Here is a 23,754-nt window from a genome sequence, read left to right on the forward strand (position 1 = left end):
TTGAAAATGCAATACTGAAATTGTTAATGTTCAGAATCTAGAACATATGCTTTCTAAACAAGTTGTGTCTTGTTAAAGTCCAACTGCAGTTCAGCAAAATACATACCAGAATAAATATTTCCAGGAATAATTTCACAGGAAAAGGGCAATAAAGATTCATACTTTCAGACCAATAAGTAAGCAAGTAAAAAGTCCAAAGTAGAGCCTTACCATATATCCTGCATTTGTCCATACGAATGGTCTTAAAGGACAACTGATCATTTTAAATAGTATGAAAAAAGTTATGGAAAAAGGACAAAATTTCTAAAATCAGCTCTTCATACATTTAAAAGGCTGGTGCACAGTGGAGGGTACCTTGTGCGAGCTGAGAATCAGCTGTCCCAGCTTGCACTAGGTCCCCCCTGCTGTGTTTTAGCCTTTTAAATGGATTAAGAGGCTCTTACTACACTTAAAAAGCAGAGATGCATTTGGAACTAGACGTGGGCCAGGAATAAGCGGATTCCCAAATCACACCGAGATCCTACAATCCCTCTGCCCCCCGTGGAGACGGTTGCTGGGGAGAAACCAGCTTTTGGGCTGGCTCCCCCCAGAATAGGCTTCTGCTCTCCACCCTTGCTGCCTCTCATAGAAGCAGCAAGGGGGAGGAGGAGAGGAGAGCAACTAGTCGCTTATACCCTTAGTTATACTGCCAAGCTTCCCTAACCAATAGACCTAAACAGACCCTCTCTGCCATTTACATGGAGTATTAGTGTCATTAGATCCAGGTACAGATTGGACCTCCCTGTTCTGTCACCTCGGGACCTCCAAACCATGGAGTTTGCTGGACGAGAGGAGGTCAAGGCTCCTCTCTGGGCTGTAGGTGGCCCTGGAACCTGGGCTTACCTCCCCACTGCTGGCCCCAAGCCAGGGCTCCCAGGATCAGCTTCCTTGGGCTGGGGATTCCCCACACTCTCCGCAGGCTCAGCTGCTGCCTGGGTTCCTGGCTGTGGACTCCTCCCAGCCAGTGCCAGCCCCGCTGTCACAAGGGTTCCCGGCTGGGGATGTCTCTGAGCTGCCACAGGGGTTCCCTAGCCTGGGGCTCACCAGGGCTGGAATCCCCACCCACCACAGGACCAGCCCCTGCCAACCTTGCTAGGGCTCCTCAGCAGCTGTAGGACTCTCAGCTGGCTTGTGTTCCTTGCCTCCGCGGCTCTTATCCAGCAATATCCATGGTGCTTCCTTCCAGACCATAGATGTTGCCGGACCAGAGTCCTGGGTTTGGGAAGCTCAACATGTATTGAATTTCCACTGCCTCTTTCAGGACAATCACCGACATTGGTCTATACCAGCGATGGACAACCTACACTAGTGGGTAGACCAAGTGAGCGGGCCACGTGAGCGGCCCTCCATCTCAGTGGGCCTCAAGATTACCGTAACCAAGACTGTTTTGTAGGATAGGGTAGTTTGGCTAACTAAACTTGTGTACCTAGATTTTGCAGGGTGTGCCCTTTGATTAGATGAGAGAGAATACATAGCTCTCTCAGTCAATTTTGTGTGCAATCAGCACATACCTCACTTCAGATGCCTTTGTTTTATGTGGGTACTAGGGTGCAGAGTACCCCCACTGCAAGACTAATTCAGCTACGTAACTTAGTCAGAAGATCTATGTGGTAGGACACACGCGAATTGCCATATGAAGCAGACCAGAAATCCATTTAGTACACTATCCAGCTATTCTGTTTACTAAACTCAAGGGTGTAGTCTGATATTAATTTTTATAAATATATGCACTATACAATAATTTACATTAGATTTAGTTTTCAACAAAAATAGCATCTAAGCACACAGTGAGAAACCAGGTTCAAATTGGTCAAGACATTTTTGAATAATCAAAAATAGTAGCTTGCAAGACATAAAACAAGCTATTTCTTTTGTTATCACTAGGTGCAGAAAGTCTTTGTAGAATAGAGTAGACTTTCTGTTTCAAATTCTGTCCCATGTGGACTTTGGCCCCCAGTTCCTGAAATGAGTAACAGTTCTTGACATCATCATCAAAGGCAGCCATGTGACTTGATAGAGTTAAATCTCCCTTACTTGAATTACCCAGAGACTAGGTAGTGATGTCCAATGTCTCCTCTACTTTTTGCACTGGCCACAGAGCCTTTTACTCAAAGGACAATGAATCCATCACAGGAATGCAACTTGCAGGACTACCACAGAAGAGAGTTACCGATGTAACATTTTTATCTACATCAAGTATCTTTCTAAAACTATTTGCCAGAACAATTAAGGATTTTGGGGAAGTCTGGATTTAAAATAAATTATGTTGATTCTGAAATACTAGCTATAAATTTTCCAGACCACAAAGTCACACCTTCAGAAAATGTTTGGGTACAAACGGGCAACAAATTCTCAAATCTCAAACAACCTAGAAGAGCCTTGTCATTTAAATGTTAAACCACCATTTCAACAAATGAAAAGAGATTTAGAGTTCTGGGGCACTATGAAATTCCTGGATTGGAAAGAACAGCCACAGCCAAAATAAACACTGTCAAGGATATTTTTCTTGTTTCAAAATCTATGATTATCCCAGATACAAACCGCAAAAAATGAGGAGTAATGTTAGTTCGAACCAATGGGTTTGATTCAAACTAATGCAGCCCGGAGAGCACTTCCACTTTAGAAACAGCTGGGTTTGGAAACAGCATGCAGCCGAGATTATGGTAATGAAGTGCGGGATATTTAAATCACGGCTTCATTTACTATTTCAAATGCCTACATTTGCGTCGCTAGTTCGAACTAGGGTGCAAGTGTAGATATACCCTTAGAGATCAGAAAAGGAAGTTACTCACCCTGTGTAGTAATGACTGTTCGAGGTGTGTGTCCCCGTGGGTGCTCCACTGTTGGTAATGGGTGATCCCAGAGTTGCAGAATGTCGGGTTGTCTGTCGGACCATGCATGTCCGAAGAAGCACCATGTGCTGTTCGCACTCTGGCACCTCATGTGAGTGGCCCATGCCTCCTTCAGTTCCCTGTCTACACCCGCGTAACCAAGACTCTGAGTAGAGTGGAGGAAAGGAAGGTTGTGGAGCACATACGGGGACACACATCTTGAAAAACAGTCATTACTGCACAGGGTGAGTAACTTTCTTTTCTTCTTTGGTGTTCCCGGGGGTGCTCTACTGTTGGTGACTACAAAGCAGTACTCCATGTGGATGCAAGGAATAGGAGTTACTGCTTGGTGGCTGAAGATAAGACCGCCGTAGCCACCGCTGTATCCCCTGTCAGTTGAAGCATTATGGTGTAGTGCCTGGCAAAAGTGTAGTAAGATGACCAAGTAGCTGCTTGATAAATGTCTTTAAGTGCCACATTATTTAGGAAAGCCATTGAGGTTGCAGTAGAACAGGTGGAGTATGCCTTTGGTGGGACTGTCAACAGCTTACCGTGGATGGAATGGCACCGCAGTGTGCATGATATCATCCATTTGGAGATACGTTGAGCTGAAATTAGTGTGCCTTTTGAATGCTCTGTGATATATGTGAAAAGTCATGGAGACCTGCGGAACACCTGAGTCCAGCCTATATAAAACACTAGATCCTGGTGAATGTCTAGGGTATGGATCAAAGTATCCTTAGTGGATACATAAGGTTTCGAGAAAAATGTTGGTAATACTACAGGCCCAATGACATGGAATGATGTGCTGATCTTGGGTAAAAACATTGGGTGTGGTCATAAGATCACTTTGTCCTTGGTAAAGACCATATATAGTGGTCCAACCATCAAGGCTCCTATCATTGGCAAGGTAATAGCTGTCAAGATCGGCACCTTCATGAGAAGGAATGGGAATGGGCAAGTCACCATGGGCTTGAAAGGAGGTCTCATAAGGCAATCTAGAACCAAGTTCAAGTCACAGGAGGGTGCTAGGGTTCTGTGTGGAGGGCAGAGGTTCTGAAGAACTTTGAGGAACCTCCTGATTATGGGATATGCAAAAAATTGATGATCTGTCTATCCGCTCATGAAAGGCCATTATTGCTGCCAAGTGCACCTTAACAGAGGAAATGGATAAGCCCCTGGTCTTCAGATGTTATAATACAGTCAAGAACACAGTGAAGCAGTTCATTGGGAGGATCAAGTCACGTCTGTTGATACCAGGAAGAGAACGGTTTCCACTTCTATAAGTAAGTGGCTCTGGTGGATGGCCTCCTGCTGTGTAGAATAACAGTTCTCACTTGTTCTGAGCACAGGGATTCAGATCCGTGGAACCAGACAGGAGCCACATGTATACGTGAAGGTTATGAGGTTGAGGTGAATCAATTTTCCTCGACTCTGGAAAAGGAGGTACAATAGACATGAAATGTAGGTATGGAAACCAGGTCTGTCTGGACCAGGATGGAGCTTTCCAAGAGACTTGAGCCCCGTCAGATCAGATTTTGCATAGAATTCTGTGGATAAGCAGGATGGGCGAGAAGGCATAATGTCGATGTTCGTTCCAGCGGATTAGAAGGGCATCACCTAGAGATCCATCACCCAGTCCCGCCTTGGAAGAGAAGCGGGAGCACTTGGTGCTGTGAAGAAGTACACTGATACCTCACCAATGGAAGCAGAGACAAGCACTGCTGGATGCAGCTCTCTCGTGTTCAAAGGAAAAATGGAGACTCAAAGCATCTGCCTTGGCATTGTTCACCACAGGTAAGTAGAAAGAAAGCTATCAGATTGGTTTGACATGATTTGTTCTTTACAAATCCATGCTGGCTGCTACCTCTCACCTTATTATCTTCCAGATATTTGCAGACGGATTTCTTAATTGCTTAATTATCTTCCCTGGCACAGAAGTTAAACTAACAGGTCTATAGTTTCCTGGGTTGGTTTTTGTTTTGTTTTTAAATAGATGGACACTATATTTGCCCTTTTCTATTTTCTAGTCTTCTGGAATCTCTCCCAACTTCCAAAATTTTTCAAAGAGGATAGTTAAAGGCTCAGATATCTCCCTTGAGTATTCTAGGATGCATTTGCAGACACCTAACTTTTCTTTAACTTGTTATTTTATTTTAACGTCTAAACTTACCCTACTTGCACCAGCATTCACTATGTTAGGCATCCCATCACCATCCATCTTCTTGACAAAAACCAAAATAAAGAAGGCACTAAGCATCTTTGCCATTTTCAAGTTTCCTCTTATTGTATTACAGTAAGAATAGAGGTGGTGAAATGTAGAGGAGGAATGCGGAGATGAGAAGACACTCCTCCGATCCTCTTCACTGAACCCAGTGCACTCAGATAGTATCGGAGACCTCACATATTGTGGAGAGGTATAAGGCAAGAATGGCACCAAGGAGGCTTCCCTGGATGAAGGGCAACATGCTGCCTGCCACTTATATCTGGTGCCGGCAATATGTGTGGTGTCGGGCTCTCCTCATGTTGACCAGGTGCTGGGGCCCCTGTGGTGTGGCATTGACAGTAGAAGGCAGTACTGTTGCTCTGAAGTACAGTTGTTTGCGGTGCTGCTTTTGCTGGTGCCAGGTCTTTAGATGTCATTAATGCTGGTGCCAGGATTTGGTGGCGAGACCTCTATGGTACTGATGAGGATCATGTCAGCACTGAGGCTGTATGGGAGGTCGCAGTAGTGGTGCAAGTATGTGGTCTTGGTGCTGCAGTATTGGAGGTGCCCAGTGTATCCCTCTTACTCAGCCTGAGAGGCGGAATGGGAGGCCGAGATCTTGCCGGAGAGGCTCTCTTTTCTGAACGTTTCTTTGGCAAGGTAGGGGCTCTCTTCCTGGAGCCTCCACAAATGGCTGAGAAGATTGAGGCTCCTCAGTGGGCTGCACAGACTTCTTGAATAATATCATACGGAGCTGAAGCTCCTGTCTTTTCTGGCTCTAGCAGTGGTCACATTTTTGGGGCATATAAGCTTCCCGCAAGCAGCATATACTCATGGAATGCCCATCTAAGACAGGCATGGGCTCCTAGCGTGCCTTGCATTTCCTGAAGCCCAGTGAGCTTTTCGCAATTAAGTGAACCCCCCCCCCCAACCCAGACTAGCTGGCGGCCATTAAAAGTTTAAGTCCTTCCTCCCACCCTCTCCTTCTGTCTTCTTTTCCCATTTTTTATTTTATTTTAATTTTAAACTGGGGCAAAAGGAGGACGGGTTGGTTAAAACATGGTGAGGTGGCTTGGGCAGACCAAAGCCACCACTACTGGCAACTCTGACCAAGAACTGACAGGAATTTTTTTTTCTTCAAAAGGAAAGAAAACCCTAGCTATTAACAAGAAAAAAAGGCAAGGATAACTTCAACAATCTCACTGAGGGGGAACAATGTATTAAGAGAACAATGAGCTGTCTGTGACTAAGGGTGGTAAGTGTGAAACTGAAAGGGGAAGGGGGTTGGGTCGCATGCACGAGATGCCAAAGTGTGAATGGTGCAAGGCACTCTTCGTGCATGCACAGCCCGACAGACAACTACTGAAAAAGCTGAGATCTGTGGTTCTGGGATGACCCATCACCAACAATGGAGCACCCATGGAGACATCTCCTGAAGAACAACTAATTTTAACTAGAATACTCTCTCCTGCCACTAGTACTTTCAAACTAGCTATTATGTTCCTCAATTTTATAGAAAAACTATTTTATACAGAAAGTTCACAAATAGAAGCAATAGTATCTGGTGAATTAGGAAACACAAAAATTACCCCAGATAAAGGGGGGTTTGTTCTGAAAAGAGGACCAACAACCTAAGCGTGTGTCTAGACTACAGGCTTTTTGTTTTTAAAAAAAGTGGCCTTTTTTTGAAAAAACTTGCCCTGCGTCTAGACTGCTGCTGCGTTCTTTCGTAAGTAAATTTAAAAAATGTGGCAGTTTTTTTCACCAAGGAAAAGTCTCGTTTTATGAGGAATAACGCCTTTTTTCGAAAGTGCTCTTTCGAAAAAAGGCACTATATAATGCAAACTGTGCTTCTTCAAAAGAGAGCGTCCAGATTGCCTGGGTGCTCTCTTTCGAAAAAGCAAGCCGCTTTTTCAAAAGTACAGGTTGTAGTCTAGACGCTCGTTTTCGAAAGAAGCTTTTTCAAAAGTTTCTTTCGAAAAAAGCCTCTTTCGAAAGAGGCTTGCAGTTTATACATAACCTAAGATTGCAGCACAATAAAAATTATTAATAACTATGTTATATATGGCACTTTGCCACTTCCAATCTTCATTGAAAGTCCAGTTTGTAGGCCTGTTGGGGTGGTGTCAGCAGGTTCTCTAGTGGTCTCTGCATGGCTCCCCAGAAGCAGCAACATGTCCCTGCTGATCCTAGATGAAGGAATGGCCACTGGGACCCCGCCTGCAGGCAGAGGCAGCACACACAGCTGCCTAGCCATACCTTTGCCTAGGAGCAGCAGGGACATGTTGCCACCGGTGGGGAGCTGGTGAGTTCTGTTTGGATCCAGCACCCCAAAATCCCTCCCATGCTCCAACCCTCTCCCGCACCCAAACTCCCACCAGGAGCCCAAAACTTGCAGGAGGGGGCTTGAGGCTAGGGCCAAGAGGTTGACTGTGCATCCCAAATCCTTCATCCTCTGCCACACCCTAGAGCCCATACCCCTAACCAAGGCCCTCACCCCTTCTGGCATCCGACTCCCTACCCCAGTTCTTAGTTAATTAGAATATTTGACTAGCCAGCACCCTCCATTACCCCATGCCAGATAAGGCTTTTACTGTGGTCCAGGAAGACTACAGAAAGGCAGCACTGCTGCAGTGTACTGTCAGAAGTATGAAGGGTCACTGTTAGTGTTAGATTTATCTAAAGAAAAAGCCTTAAAGTATATTAGAGTACATACAGAACATGACCTATCTGTAGCAAAAGAATTATCTATTTTATAACTAGAAAGAGTGTAAGACAACAAGAAAGTATGATAAGTAGGTCATGTGTTCAGCATTCAGATACTCTAGAATTAAGCATGGTAAGATCAGTTAGACTGGAAGAACATTGCAACTAGTTTCCCCATCCATTAGACATTTGTTGACCTCCAATATTAGTCAACTGCTGTTTTATATTGACAATACTGACTCTTTCTGCAGATGGAGCAACTTGTCTAGCTACATGGTTGAACAGACTTTCTTTGCCAGGTGGTAAATGTTATTTCTCCAATGGACGAAGTCAGCTGCTAGACAGATTTTTTTTTCTTATGTCACACTTGAGCAGCCACAAAATACTACTGGAATAGTAATTTTTGTAGCTCCAATGCAAGCAATGCATTTTGTAGCTCCAATGCAAGCTATCATAAAATACCAGGAAATATTTAAAAACTGAAAATTAAGACACACTGCTGGAATGAAACTGGTCAATGTCTCAAAGAAAATTAAAGAAACAATTATCTAGGAAGGGTAAGTACAGAGTCATTGTTTCAGTATCCCTGCAGACATCAATGCATTGGTTTATACTCTGTTCAGATTTCCAAGTTATTTGTATCCAGAAGAGCTGGTAACCAGAGATCCTCGAGTACAAAGCTATGACAACATGTGAATTTTATGACTGTAGAATGTTGTAGAATATAAGGGGCCCTTCTTCATACTTGATATAAAACAATTGTGAACTTATTTTGTTTCATCCGTCAGTCATCCCTGGTCAAGCGTCTGCCCAATTAATAGGGGAACCTTAATGACACAAACTGTTAGTGGCACAGGATTAAGGATGTTAAAGACTAGTTGACTATCCGATAAGTATATGTTTATCAAATAGTCAGTCGACTAGTCGATTCTGCCCCCCCCCCCCTTGCTGCCTCTATCATATAGAGGCAGCAAAAGTGGGGGAAGATGGTACTTCAAAGGGCAACACCACATAACTGAGCTCAGCTCAGTTGTGCGGCACTACCCCTTTGAAACGCCGAGGCCGCGTTCAAAAGGGGCAGTGCCTCACAGCTGATACCCAGCTCAGCTGTGAGGAGCTGCCCCTTTGAATCACTGAGGCGGCAAAAGCGACAGTGCCGCCTGGAGCCAGCTGGGGAGTCTCCAGCTGATCCCACGCTCCATGAGCATGCTTCCACTTTGAAATGCGCCAGAGCCCCTGCTGGGGACTTTTGTACATTTCAAAGTTGGCACGCCCACATGCAGCCTGGAGTCAGCGGGACTTCCTGCTGAACGTGGGGCTGCATGCGGAAGTGACTATTGACTAACTGAGTAGTCGATGGAAATTCCATTGACTACTTAACTAGTAAATTAACCTCAATTTAACATCCTTACACATGAAGAATGGATGTTTACATAATTTCAAATAAGACATAACTGAACTGTGAAGCATCAGGCCTATAATGCTGAAAATATACAAAGTCAAACAGTTTATGCTTTTCTTCCTCGCTCCTACTTAAAAATAGTTATCTTCTGTAAGAGTATTCTAGTTATGGATTAATTACCTGAAGGGGCTCCAACCCAAGCCAGACCAAGGACACCATCATCAAAATCACGGTCAGTAAATACATAGGCCAAACAATAACCATCATGATTCTGCTCAGAGTTCAGTTCCAGAAACTTCTCCACACCAATATTAGGAAATCTGAAGGGATTGGAAGGGTCTCTCTCATCTGCAGTTGTGTTGATCTAAAAGTAAATTTAAGTGTATACTAAATCAGACACTTCATTTTCGTCTGGCTAATACAAGCTTGCTAAGAAAGACTTCATACTATATCAAATAATTACTTCATTATCTGAGTACCCCAGGACTACTTGTTTTTAAAGTTACAGACTAACATGGCTACCACTTCTGATACATAGTATCTGGGAAAATTCTGAGTTCTAGAGTGAACTTGTTTCATAAGACCATGTAACCGTATTTATGTGGCTAATTACAACCTCCTTCCTCTTCATTCAAACACTTCATTCAGACAAACTTCATCCACAAGAATTAAAAAAAAAAAGTGTGTGTGAATAACCTTAATTCTACACTTCTGAGAATTAACTAATGGAATTGGAAGTAGATACATTAGTCAAGTTCCTGGAGCAAAAAGATTATTACACGGATGGCACATGCTACATCCTAGCACACAAGATCAGAAAGTTTAGACAGATCTAAGAACAAGAAAGTTTTGTATAAAAGTGTCTTACAGAGCAAAACTACATACTCAGATTAAATCTCTAACAAAGCTAAAAGCAAAGTTTTAGTATTATGGGCTATACACAACTTCCGTTCAGCTCACTGATAATAGAAGTCTCAAAAGTGTTTTTCTGAGCATAAACATGCATTAAGGCAGAAGACAATTAGAGATTTTTTTAAAACTGAACATAATATATATTACTAACCACAGAGTAATGTCATGTGTAATAATCTCAAAGACAGAGGCTTAAAACCAAAGTGCAAAAAAAAAAAAAAAAAAAGTTTTTAATAATTGTGCTTTGGTCTTTTGCTTTTTTAAATAAAGGCAGCCTTTTAATTAAAAAAAAGATTTTCCTGCTTTTATCTTTAAAATAAAGAAGCATATTCAAGTAATTCAGTCTAATTTGTCCTCCCCTATTTTTCTCCTGAGGAACTTTTCAGGGGTCTGAAGGGGGAGCTACCTCACACCTTCACTTAAGAGGCTTGAGTGCTGATTCCTCAGCAAAGGCCTTCTTTCTTGCAAGGTGTTTACAGAGTTACAAAGATGCTACAAAAGTTACAAAAGTCTAAATTAACACTCGAAAACTGCTTCCTCTTATCAGGTCCCCTTCTTATAGTTCTTCTCTTATAATCTCAAACACCCTTCCAGGGTAGAGTAAAATATTTTTAAGCTAAAAAGAGAATAAGATCACTTCATCTTCATTCATAAGAAGAGCTATAGTTTCATTTATGCTGGAGGGAATTAATCCTTTCTTCCCACCACAAACAAATCCTGTTAAAAGATGTAAATTTCTAATTTTTGAAGCCCATCACTTTTCACACACATTTCATTTCAGCCCAATGGTTTTCTCCTTTGCATGTTATCTTTAATAACATGTTTCTTTATAATAGTGTATTGACTATATTTTTCCCCACCAATGAATGGAGAACTTAAGGATAAATTAGACTTCAAATTAGGAAGCACTGACCACTGGTTTAAAGCATCCATCATAAATTCTTTAATGTAATTAATATTATAAAGAGCCTGAAAGTAAACTGTATTTCTACTGTATTTCCTTTTCCATTATTGCTGATAACCAAAATATAAAAAGTGCTGTCCCTTAAATTAGTCTGCTGTGTCAAATACTGAACTAAAACATCATGAGGCTATAACGAAAGCTATGGCAATGTGAATATTAAGATTGCAGAAGCACTAAAGAAATTAGGTAGGACGACAATTATAACATGAAAGTATCAGTCAGGAATGATAGCTAAATGGCAATAATTGTTTTAAACAAAAGCTGCTCACTCAACATATATGACTGCAACACCACAATTACTTACTCTTATTCGTTTCACCATGAAACTGATGTTACGGATTCCTGTGAAGTCTGTTGACTGGTAAATTGTGTCGATTGCTTTAACATGACTGGATATCTATTAATCAGAAAGAGACAAGCTCAAGTGTTTACGGTCAAAACATGTTTTCTACATATTATATTCTGTAATAAGACTTCAGTGTCACTAAATGCAAGCATCTTCATATGCAAATTAATGTGCAGTATCAACTTTATTAAAAAATGTCCATCAAATATTAATGAAAGTGCCCAGAGTGTACATCTAAAGTAAATGATAGTTCAGACCATAAAAACTTTATAAGTCCCCTGTTGCTAAATTAATTTTGTTCACCCAATACAAGTAACTGGAAACAATTCAGATATATTTGTTTGTGACAATAATTCAATTCACCCTAACAACAGAGTACTGTGAAACATATCCTCAAAGGATTGCATTATTTTAAAGAAAGATATGCTAGAAAAGTTTTATAATTAAATTTTGTCTAAGTTGTCACTGGACATACTATTTTTTTTTCTAGAAAACAAATATGAGAAACTATCATTTGCCTTAAGAACACAGGATAAAGGTTTCAAATGCACCTAAGTGACTTAAGGATCAGATTAACAAAGAAGCTTAGGCATCAAAACACCACTTTAAGTGGGCTTATAGCCAATATTTAGGGATTAATAAGGCCCTCTAAACATTCCCCATGTAAGTTCCTGAGAGTGAGCCCATAAAAAACTGCTGAAGCACTGATGCTACCAAAGCAGCTTGATACCTTCACTTGCACCTAAGCATCTGTGGGATTTTAAAACTAGGCATTCCTCTGCCTCTCTCAACTATTCCACTAGGTGTGCTACTCTATTAAAAAAACCAAGCAAACAAATAAACAAAAAAGACAGTGGGGGTGACCAGATCAGGAATTTGAGGAAGGAGAAGGCTGGAAGTGTGTCCAATAATTAGAGCACTCATTTGGGATGAGAGAGCCTGATCTTCAAAATTTCACTCTGCCTGATTTGGAGAAAGTGCTTGAGCGCAGTGCTCCCACATTCCAAGTGAGTGCTCCAACTCAATTTCTCCCATTGAAGTTGTTTCACTTTAAATAAAACACAATTAGATATACATTGGACCAAAGATTGACTTCAAAGTCCACTGCGTAGTTCTTCAAGAATGTTCCCAGCTATGAATGCTAAGCCAAAATAGGCAACCTTGGCATGGAGGAAAAATACCTATCTTTGAGTAGCAGGGCCTAAACACCACCCCACTCCTTGACATTTCATACTGGCTAGCTTAGGCTGATCCCCATTCAGCTTTTTGGCTTTTTGTGAACCTCATTGTTATGCACTAACTCTCACCATGCATTTTACAGGGAGCCTGGGTACTTAAACTGGGGCTGAGATTCACTGAGCAGCTAGGCACCTAAAAGTATTATGATCTGCTGAGTGTGTATATCCTATTTCTCTGTGTCTATCACCAGGGCTCGACAATTATGCTTATCTACTCGCCTGTGGCGAGTAGATTTCAGACGGTCACCCCGTTCACCTGCGGTCCACGCATGCGCAGTGCGAGTCTCACGCATGTGCAGTGCGGGGCTGGCAAGTGGTTTTCGCCATGATCGTCGAGCCCTGTGTATCACCATATGTAATGTTAGAAATATCAAGTGTGGATCTATTTATAATCCTAAATGAGCTAATGTGGATCATCACTGATACATGGAAACATAATGGCTCAATACTCAAGGTAACAGTCTGTGAATGGTTTTATTTTTCCTCTAAGCCCAAACTGTTGTTCGTCATAGAAAGACATGTAACCATGCTACTAGTACTGGAATCCATCTTAAATCTGGTATTTTTCCCTGGAGATGGGGAGACTAAACAGAGTTCTTGCCTTGGGGAAAGGCTATTTAAGGAATGGAAAGCAATTAAGCTTTGTCTTCAGCTAGCCTTTGAAACTATTTTCCCACCTGAAAAAGGATACAGACGAAACTGACAGACCCAGGCCAGGGAAAAAATGAACTCCAGCCTATGAAGAACTGCATCGGAGATAAGAACTAGGATGAGAGATATGTTTTGCAACAACTTCTTTTGAAATAACCCCCCAAGGTCCAATTTATAAGTGGAGCATTCACACTACCAAGCCTGTTATTTCAAAATAATGGGCCATGGAATAAGAAATCTGCATTCCTGCTTTTCAGCAGGAGCAACACTAATTCCGAAATGGTTATTTTGAAATAATGGCAGTGTAGATGCTCCTGTACCACGATTTCAAAATGATTACTCCCCAGAGTAATTCAAAATCATTATTCCCAGTGCTTCCTGGGACTCTAAGTCCAAGGTAGTGCATCCACATTAATGGAGCCTGTCTCCGACTAATTTCAATGCTTCCCCACAGTGAGGACAAATTAAGTTGAAATTGTTAAATTGGGAGTTCTTAAGTTGAATTTAGTAATTTCAAAATAGTTTCCTAGTGTAGACATGGCCTCCATGTATTAAGATTAGCTGACATGTTTTGTTTATTTTGGCTTATTAACTTACTTTGATTTGTTTTCACTTGAATGCAAGTGAAAACTGAATGCAATTAAATTCTACTTTTTATAGTTAATAAAAGCACATTCGTTCATTATGAAGCGTAAATAACTGTTACTGGGGGTGGGGTGGGGGGGGGGGAGAGCAACCACAGTGCAGATCTGAATCTCTTTCATCGATAAAGGGGGCTGACATTATGAGTTTTCTCTGTGTAAAACATTTAAAAGGAGTAAGTGATTTATTTGGGGTTTTGGTCCTCTGAGGCTGTGTTCTTGGGTGTCGTCAATGGCCTTATAGCTGAGCTCTCCCAAGCTGAGATGATTCAGAGTGTGTTGCTCTGCTGAGGGTCTGTTACCCCAACTCTGTCCCTTGGCTGAAAGAGGCCAGAGCTTCTGGCACAGCATGAAGGAGTAGTGGGGAAATACAGAGGGCAGGAAGGTAGGCTCAGTGCATGATTAGCACATCTGGTGACCATCACAAGGGGACTGCTGTGATCAAACCAGTCACAGTGGGCCAATGAGAAAGCTCCCTTAATGCCATTAGACAGCAGCATATGAATTAATGTATCCAGACCGCAACATGAAAAGCGCCATAATAAAAATGTATTCATTTTTCTAGACTATTCCCCCTTTAAGAGAAAAAGAACAGATTACTGAAATAGTGACTAAAGGCTTATAAATACCTGTGCAATCACAGCTTCCCTTGTTCCATAATGCTTGAAGAATAAATGATCAGTCTGAATGTAGAGCTGACAAGTATTTTTTTCAGCTTGAGCCGCACGTTTTTTTCTTAAAAGCTCTGGACCATTGATGTTATGTTCTCTGTGGGGTTTCTATATATATTAGAAAGCAATGAAGCATTAATTGTACATGTTCTTTTAAATTAAAGTTATATTTAAAATCATTCATGTCTTATATGAGTGCAGCATGCTTAAGAAGAAAACACATGAACTATATTATCCTATTTATTACGTAAACATTTCTCAAATCTTGAACTAGGCTATTTTTCAGGTATGTCATCCCACTTCTTAAGCACATTTAGTCATAATTCCTCTGTGAGCTAATCTCTTTAGTTTAGCATATAGCCAACAAGAACAGAGACGTTTTGATACCATCATATTACAAGAATTTTGTGCCACTAAAACCTAGAAAACCATAAACAGAAAACTAAGTAGAGCTCTTTGCAAAGATAGATTAACATGTATCCAGTTTGTAGATATAAAAATCGACTCTAAAAGTGTTTCCGCAAAATAACAAAAAGGTTCTTTCTTCAGATCATAACTACCCTAACTGTCATCAACCTGAACAAGCTGAAACACTGCAGTGTGTGATGTGATATTAAGTATTACTAAATAACATCCAGAATAATGTTATCTACTATTTCTACCATTCAGAGCACTGAAACTTAAATTCATTTGTCTTTGGGCCATTCACTGCTTTATAGCCCATCATCCCCATGTAGGTCATGTCTGCACAAGGTCCTGCTGCTCCCAACACTGGATCCATATGCACTGGCTCAAATGCATTAGTAATTTCTTGAGCTACAATGTCAACAGGGTTTTGGCTGCCAGTGCTATTTTCAACTGAGGCTCATCTCATAATTATGACAGTCAAAACAGTCCACATTGGGGTTCAGGATATTGCTAACACTGAAAAAAGTTTTCAACGGGAGACAAGGGTTTAGAGCAAATACATAATGTAAGAACTGGTAGGATCCAAGCTGGGTGCTGCCAGTTTTGGAAATACTCAATTTAGCAAGTTGACTTACTAACCTAGATAATTAATATGAAGTTGGAAGTACTATAACAAGGGATGGTGGGTGCAACATCTTAGCGACTTAGCACAATTCTCAGCGACTTTCAGTAAAAGAGTTTCCTAGAACAATAAAGCACTTTTCAATTCCATCTGAGCAGGTCTGTTTAAAGTAAAATTAAATTAAAGCTATTATCATCTGAACTAGATTTTATACTTCAAGGACAGAAAATGGTTGCAATTTGCTTTGTGGTTCTTTCCTTTCTAGAGTATGTAGGGAATGAGAATATTTTAAGTGTAATTAGCTGTATCTATAGGACTTCCTCACTGAAAGCTCCAAAAATGTTAACATACAGGCTGAATATATTAAAGGAAAACGTTCGTACTTATTAAAATGAGACTCAAGCCACTCTCTAAACTAATGATAGAGATGCAGCTGTGTTAGTCTGGTGTAGCTGAAACAAAAGTAAACTAAATGTCTAAACTAAGGCACAGTCCAATAGAAGAAAGAACGAGATTCCAAAAATAATGGTTTTTACCATTATGTGAACACTAGAACACTTACCTGGTCACAAGGGTGGGGGCACACCCCGGCCGCTGATTTCTTCCAGTTGGCTAAGGGGAGGTGCACTCAGAGTGCAGAAGCTGCTCTACAGGATAGGTTGGAGTGTTGGCTACAGCTAGCCAGTCATTTTCCACCCCCATTGGAATCATTCCACAGTGTTACTCCATCCTACCAACCCCCCCTTTTCCATTTTCTGGAAAAAAAATTGATTTCCAGGCACATACCATTGTCGTGGCACACTCAACCCCCGACTTTGCTTTAAGTCAGAGAAGAGGAAACTGCATACCAAATTTGGTGGTATAGATAGATGTATAGTTTTATGGAGATGCTGGTATTCAGACACAGTAAAAGCTGTGTTATCCAGCACTTTATCAACAGACACTTCTGATATCTCCCAATACAAACCTTAAGTCTAGTAATTGGGACTAGATTGAATAGTAAACCCAGTATAACTCCATAACCAGGAGGTTATGTTACTGCATATTCTGCACTCTACTTTTATGCAAACGAAGCAGAAAACAAGAAAGCACACTGATATTAGGAATTAAAAAAAAATAAAAATAAAAGCAGCTTCCAGGGTGTCATAGCAGTGTTCCCTCTAAACTGCATGGCAGCACAGCTTCACAGGTGATTAATCAGCCCCACCCAGTCAGAGGCTCAGGGCTCCATGCACAGAGCTGACTGAATGGACAGGGATGTTCAATCACCTGTGAAGCTGTGCTGCTGCATAGCTTAGAAGGAACACTAGTCATAGGGTCAATTACAGGCTCAGCCCAATATCCTACACCTTCTACATCTACAGTAATCATACTTGATATTGATAATGAGAACCTCAAGGTTTTGCAAGATCCTGAAATGTCGTCTGAATCCAGAGAGTTTAAATTACGTTTAGTATAGTTTTAGTGTTAGAGGTCACAAGCAGGGCTGTTAGAAATTGTTTAATACAGTAACCATGAATTCGCTAAAAATCTTAGTGGATACCTGATTACACGCATTGAGGGCTCTGCAGGATAAAGCTTAGCTTTATTCTACCGAGTCCACACTGAAGCTTCCTGGGGAGTGGGGCTGCTAGCCCTTGCCAAGTCTGGCTCTGCTCCCAAGGAAGAGGCTTAAATGCAGCAAAGCCACCTCTCTGGAAGCAGAGTGGGCAGCCCTTGCCTATCTGGCTCCCGGGGAGGCTTCAGTGCCCTGCCGCAGCAAAGCCGCTTCTCTAGGAGCTGGCTGAGTAACTGATAAGCCTCAGCTTACTGGTTAAACAGTTTATCGATTACACTCTAACATATCACAAGATAACCAACCGTATAAAACACTTTCCCTGTATACATCTAAGTGCTTCTAGAAACCAACCACTCTGCAGTGCAATAATACTATTGGATTGATGAGTGCCTGTACACTAGGGATGTGAGTACTTGAGTATATGATAACCGATAAACCTAGGCTTATCGGTTAATCTTCTCAACTACTCACATTTCCCTCACAGAGGCAGCAAGGGGGGAGGGAGGGGCCAAGAGCTAGTGCTGGGGGAGCTGACTTAAAAGTTGGTTCCCCCTAGCACCTGCTCCGTGCTGCTGCCTCCCCTCCCCATGTGCTGCTGCCGCTATCAGAGGCAGCAGCATGGATGAGCAGGGTAGCAGAGGCGGCTGCCGCAAAGCAGCCTTTGTCTGTGGCGGGCCCAAGCTAATCACAAAGACTGCTCCATGGGAGGCAAAGTAACTTCTGTCCACAGGGAGCTCGGACCCCTTCCACCACAGACAGGGGCTGCTGCCACCCTGTGCTGCTGCCTCTGAATCAGAGGCAGCAGCGTGGGGCAGCAGGCAGTCTGTCTGCACGGGAAGCTGGTTTTTAAACTGGCTCGCCTCGTGGACTGGCTCCTGTTTGGCATACCATGCTGCTAGGCAGTAGCGCAGGTTGGCAGGGGACTCCCCATGAGTCGGGGCCGGAGTATACTGGATGCTGCTCCCAACCTCAGGGACTATAAAATAGCCAAGTAACCAATATAAATTAATGCGGTTACTCAACTATTCAATTAACAAATATCTAACATCCCTACTGTACACTATTTTATTCTTTATTCGTTTTATTGTATTAATTCTTTGAAAATTTGTGTTCCATTGGTAAGTATAACTCTTAGTTAACTAGAATTGATTAACCAACCTCTCCCACAATTCTCCTAACATGCCAGATCAAAGCTTTTACTACACTTGTTGTTTTGTGCTGTTTTTAATGTGGGTGCAGTGAAAGTTCTTTTTATATATAATCTTATCTAATTTTTAGCCTTTAAGCTAAAAGGTTCTTGAAAGGAAATACTCAGATATGTAACTGTAGCCTTAACGGTTTCATAACCAAGTTTTGTCTTTTCTTTCAGAACTATTATGGAATTTGGCAGAGCAGAGGACTTGGAATGATTTTCTTTCTTCCTGGGGTCAGCAGGACTGGAAGCCCTCATCTGTACCTCTTCTAAAATCCACTAAAGCTAAGTTTGCCTTTGTTGAAGACAGAGAGGTCACTAGGAGGGTATCTCCTCCTCTGTGAGCATCCTAAAATATGTTGGCAGTGAGAAGAGAAGTTAGCGGATTACAGAGTGTCAAGGGACAGCACAGAGGGACAATTCTCTGTTCCTTCCTATGCATCTCCCAAGGTTCTCATAAGGAACACCTGTATCCCAAGAGAATCAAAGAACTAGGGCTCCACAGTGAGTGGAAAAAGCATGTAAAATTTGCCCAAATGTCCATCACTCACTACAGACATTGAGACTTATTGTGATCCCGCACCTATTCCACTCATGTTGTTTAATTTGCCTGTGGGAAGTGCTCAGATTCCACAGTGACAGACATAGTATGTAGAAACTATGTGTAACAAAATGAGCTACTTGTAGATGTAACAACTCCTAGGTCCCCCTGTAGCCTGTAACCAACCTAGGGTTGCCAGAGGGTTTCAACAAAAATACCGGACACACTTGACGTTACATCGCAATCTACATTACATCTTATTTAGAAAATACCGGACATTTATATTTTCTCATTTATATTGTCTCAATTTGTTTCCCAAACAGAAAGCTCAAATACTGGACTATCTGTTTCAAAACCGGACACTTGGCAACCCTAAACCAACCCCTCTTTATAAGTCTTCGGTAAATTACTAGTCACCACACAAAAAGGCTCTTCACTGTGAAAGTCTTAGAACTGACAAGTTAGTCTAACAACCTTAATTATCAAGTGGCTACTGCCACGCTATAATATTGTAAGACTAGTCAAACAATTAAAACCATGAGCTACATCCTGAACCCCAAACATTCTCGTTTAGTATCTACTGAATTGCAAGTACCTGTGCGCACATGCATCTTCATTTACCTGAACATAACATACCAACTGGCACATACACTATAATTATGTTTAGATGAATATGACTTTATTTGCAGGTTTAATAGCAAAATCTGACTTGTAGCTCATTTTGCTACACTTAGGGATACTGGCCATATGCAGAGGAGTGATACCAATAATTTTATTTTCATTTTATCAATACAATCCACGATCACATGTTCCTTACCTGTGCTGTTGGTACCTCTACACCAGTCATTTGGTACTTCTGCATTCTTTCAAACACGGAGTGATCTGCACAACCTCCCTGTGGCCCATATTTATGAGGATATTCTAAAATGTGGGGAAAAATTAGGTTATCTTGATTTTTCAAATAGCGGTGTGAAAGTATTAGATAGATTAATTTTCAGTTACTGTCCAACACTGCTTGCATGATATTCCAAAGAAAAAAAAATCTAATAATTGTAGACTGGAATTTGAGAATGCAACAAAGAATGTGAATTTACACACACACACACACACACACACACACACACACACACACACACACACACACCCAGAAGCATTCCCAAGAAACCAACAACTTACATTAATTTTCTTTAGTTTCTTTCCCACAAAAATCAATTGTCACACTCTTTATACATGTATAGCTTTACAATGAAAAATTAGCTTTACAAATAAATAGTGAACTGAAGCATTTACCAAATAAAACTGTTTAGGATTTTGATTCTACTGCAAGAACTGATGACATCATTGGTCATTAAAGCACTATTCCTTACATTATTTTGGTTCTAATGATGCCATAACTTCGTGCTGAAAAAAGAAAGACCGTGAAATCAGGTTCTGCTTGGTAAGAGGAAACGATCTTACTACTGGTTTTCAATACTGGTCTTTTTAAAATTCTCCTTGAAGTATTGTATTAATGTGAAGTAACAAGTGCCAGATTTTAAAATCCTTCAGTTCGCATCTGAACTCTTACTATATTGGAGCAACTTTATTCTCCTGTCAACCCAAAACTTTAATCTCACTAACTCGAATATGATAACACCACACTTAAAAATCACTAGTGACTACTCAACGTAAATTTAAAAATAAACACACTCAAATGCATACGTTTGTTCTTATGGTAAATGTATATTTTATATATATTAGGCCATATGTAGAACCATTTTCTTAGGTATTTATCTGACTTTTTTCAGTTGGGCATCATCTCTTTTTACAGAGAAAAAACTAATGGCAGAAATTTAGTGAGTTGCTCACAGTTGCACAGTAAGTCAGTGGCAGCGATGGGAAAAGAATTCATGTCTTAACTCCCTGTCCCATTTTCCAGCAACTGGACCATGTTGCCTGAAGATTGTGCTATAATGTTCCAAGTTGAATAGTCTGTAGAATATTTACTGGTTGCACGGGTTGTATTTTATAACCTCTCCTGCCATCTACAAACAAAATTAAAAGAACCTTAAAAGTCATATGGTACTTTAATATTTCAAAAGACTTTCAGATCTGTTAGGAAATAATAAACACCTTGATCCCAGACTGTAGGATTTTCAATGATTTATGAGCATTGATGTTAAAGTGAGCACAAATTTCCAAAAAACAGCTTTTTGGAAAATATAAGAATATGCTGACATTAGGGTATGTTCTTTTCTATAACTATCCAAGTGAAATAAGAAAAACAATGTTTAAGTTAACAAATAGTTTAGGGTGCTTCTTAGGACACTAAAAGATAAAAAACTGTTGAATGGTAAAGTGAGCTGTGTTGATGTAATGTTAATGATTTATAATAGAATGAAAACAACCTATGACAGTTTGGGTAAATGGGTAACTAGATATGCAAGATGTAGATGAATAAAATGTATGAAAACCCAAGTGAGCAAGGACCCAAACTGCAGAACATTAGTCCAGAGACTGAGATTACCATCATGAAATGGAGAGCTTCCCAATACAACAGAGCCCGCTAACTTGGGCCCCTATCTGTTCAATCTTATGTGCTATATATGAGCAAAAACTGACTGATTTTGTCTGAAATTTAGAGGAAAAACTTATTAAGTTTCCATTGGGTGGACTCATGTCTCAGTTTCCCACCTTATAGCACTATAATGGTTCTACTGAGTGTATCACTAAATAACGCTTTGGCAAAGTGAAACCATAGATTAGGTCTTCAGTAGGAGTGCTTTACCTGTTGGTATAAGTATACCAGCAAACTATACCAGCAAAGTGCTCCTAGTGTGGGGGCAATTTACACCAGCTGTTTTTATGGGACAGCTTATTTTACACACTTCCAACCTGAGCAAAGCAAAACACATATACTGGCAAAACTATGCTATTACAACTGCATCTATACTTCCGAGCTTTGCTAAAAAAAGCTACATCGGTGACAGATCACATCTTACTCCCAACCAACAGAGCTCTGGCATTGGAAGTCTCATGTAGACAGGGGCCCACTGTGCTTTAAAAAATGAAAATAATTTTGTGGGGAAGCTGAGAGAGAAAAAGCAAGATTTGAAATTACTATAAATTGATTGCATACTGGAAACTAAATTGCAAACTTCAAAGTCTATTTCTAACTGCATCATGCACCTACAGTAGAGAATCCAGATCAATGCCACAAAACTAAGTTAGTTTTCTGGAGCACTCTTACCATTTAATTTAATATAAATCATTGACACTACAAAGCTAAGAATAAAGCATTTACCCTTACGCAACACTGAACAAACAATAGTAGCCTGAACAATTTGAAATGCAAGATGCAGTGTGCTCCTGTTTTAAGAAAAATGTGCTTCCTGAGACAAGAACAGGGACAAGGTACAGCACAGTAGGTGGCACCCACTACATGTGCAGTAGCCACTTCATAGCTACAAATACTGCTATTTACTACTGAGGGAAAATGTTTGCTTTTAAAATAGGAGAGAGAGAAAGAGAGAGAGAGAGAGAGAGAGAGAGAGAGAGAGAGATGGGAATCTTATGCGGGAAAAGGGACGCAAGAAAGGAAATAACTTTTTTGTGCAGACGGTAACAGTGACCAGCTTGCCTCTTGAACAATGAATGCTATTATCTAAATACTGTAGATAAGCGTGAAGCAATGACATTTTCTTTAAATAGCAGCCTACTCCACAGTAGGGAAGAATGCAATGTCTAGGCTTTTCTCTACAGATTTCATTTTAGAAATTCAAGATACTGCCATTTATTGCATATTAAACTTTTTTATTTCTAAAGTACCAACTTCCAATTCAAATTTGCTCATTTACTAGTCAAAAGGACTTGCTAAATGCTAATGCTACAGAGAACCTGAGGACTGCCTGCAAAACAGTAATCTTTTTTGTCCCTCAAACTCAACACCAGATTTCTAAATGCATACGCTTACTAACAATTTTGTGAGTATTAGATACTATTTTAAAAGGGGCATTTGCAAAAACAACTGCATTTTAAAACTGAGTTCTGAAATATTTTTAGAAACTGAAGAATAAATGTCTATCCATTTGCAGTACATTCTATTCCAATATCTTAATGAATTGAATAACTCATTTCCACGAAATGCACAATATCCTATTCTATGGAAATGAACATAAAATGGGAGCCTTCTCTTTCAAATCCCAACTGTCATAGGATCAAGTTGGGATGAAAATTACAGTTAAATAAAAGTATAGCATACCGCGAAATCTAATTTTAAAGATACAGTACTTAGTATGAACTGTGTCTTGAAATTATCTCTCAAACATAAGTATGTAAAAAAATAAGCTTTTGATTATATTTAATAATTAGCTTATATCTTGCAGCTAACATGCTCCTGAGTTAGATATTTGCAGCACGAATATAGTACTACTGAACAGCAGAGTGAACTTTGCTTTGTGGAGCCTGCGCTTTTCAAGAAATACTGCTATTCAAGGTTCAGTTAAGGAACAGCACTTGTTGATTGATAAACATGTGTCCATTAATTTAGTACACTACTAATACTGTAGGATCTATTATCTGTAAGTCTTGGAAGATATGGCTTCATTACAAGACATGTTTGAACACTTGTATCTACTATTCAATGGACTCAAATCAGAACAGCAATAGTCCATTCTACAGAGAAACACTTTAACTGGATAAGTACACAATATTTACACTTCTACCCAGCCCGGGCAATAGTCAGCCCAATGTTTTATTGTTATTACCTCCACTTGCATATTTGTGGAACAGGGGAATTGAATGTACAGTGAAACTTTAAATAGTCTGTGCCTTAAATCCAATAAATT

At 40.5% G+C, this 23,754-nt stretch overlaps 1 protein-coding gene across 1 annotated transcript in view; it reads right to left on the reverse strand.

The window, feature by feature from the left end:
- Positions 1 to 23,754, reverse strand: part of ADAM10 (ADAM metallopeptidase domain 10) — a 123,023-nt gene that overhangs the window by 23,447 nt on the left and 75,822 nt on the right. The window contains exons 5-8 of the mRNA XM_006112456.4: positions 19,746 to 19,849; positions 14,566 to 14,715; positions 11,365 to 11,457; positions 9,365 to 9,548 (exon numbers count right to left, since the gene is read on the reverse strand). Of these exons, the coding sequence (XP_006112518.2) occupies positions 9,365 to 9,548; positions 11,365 to 11,457; positions 14,566 to 14,715; positions 19,746 to 19,849 (531 nt within the window). The remainder of the gene's footprint in view (positions 1 to 9,364; positions 9,549 to 11,364; positions 11,458 to 14,565; positions 14,716 to 19,745; positions 19,850 to 23,754) is intronic.

The sequence above is a fragment of the Pelodiscus sinensis genome, chromosome 14 (assembly GCF_049634645.1).
Source record: "Pelodiscus sinensis isolate JC-2024 chromosome 14, ASM4963464v1, whole genome shotgun sequence".
Classification (NCBI taxonomy): domain Eukaryota; kingdom Metazoa; phylum Chordata; order Testudines; family Trionychidae; genus Pelodiscus; species Pelodiscus sinensis.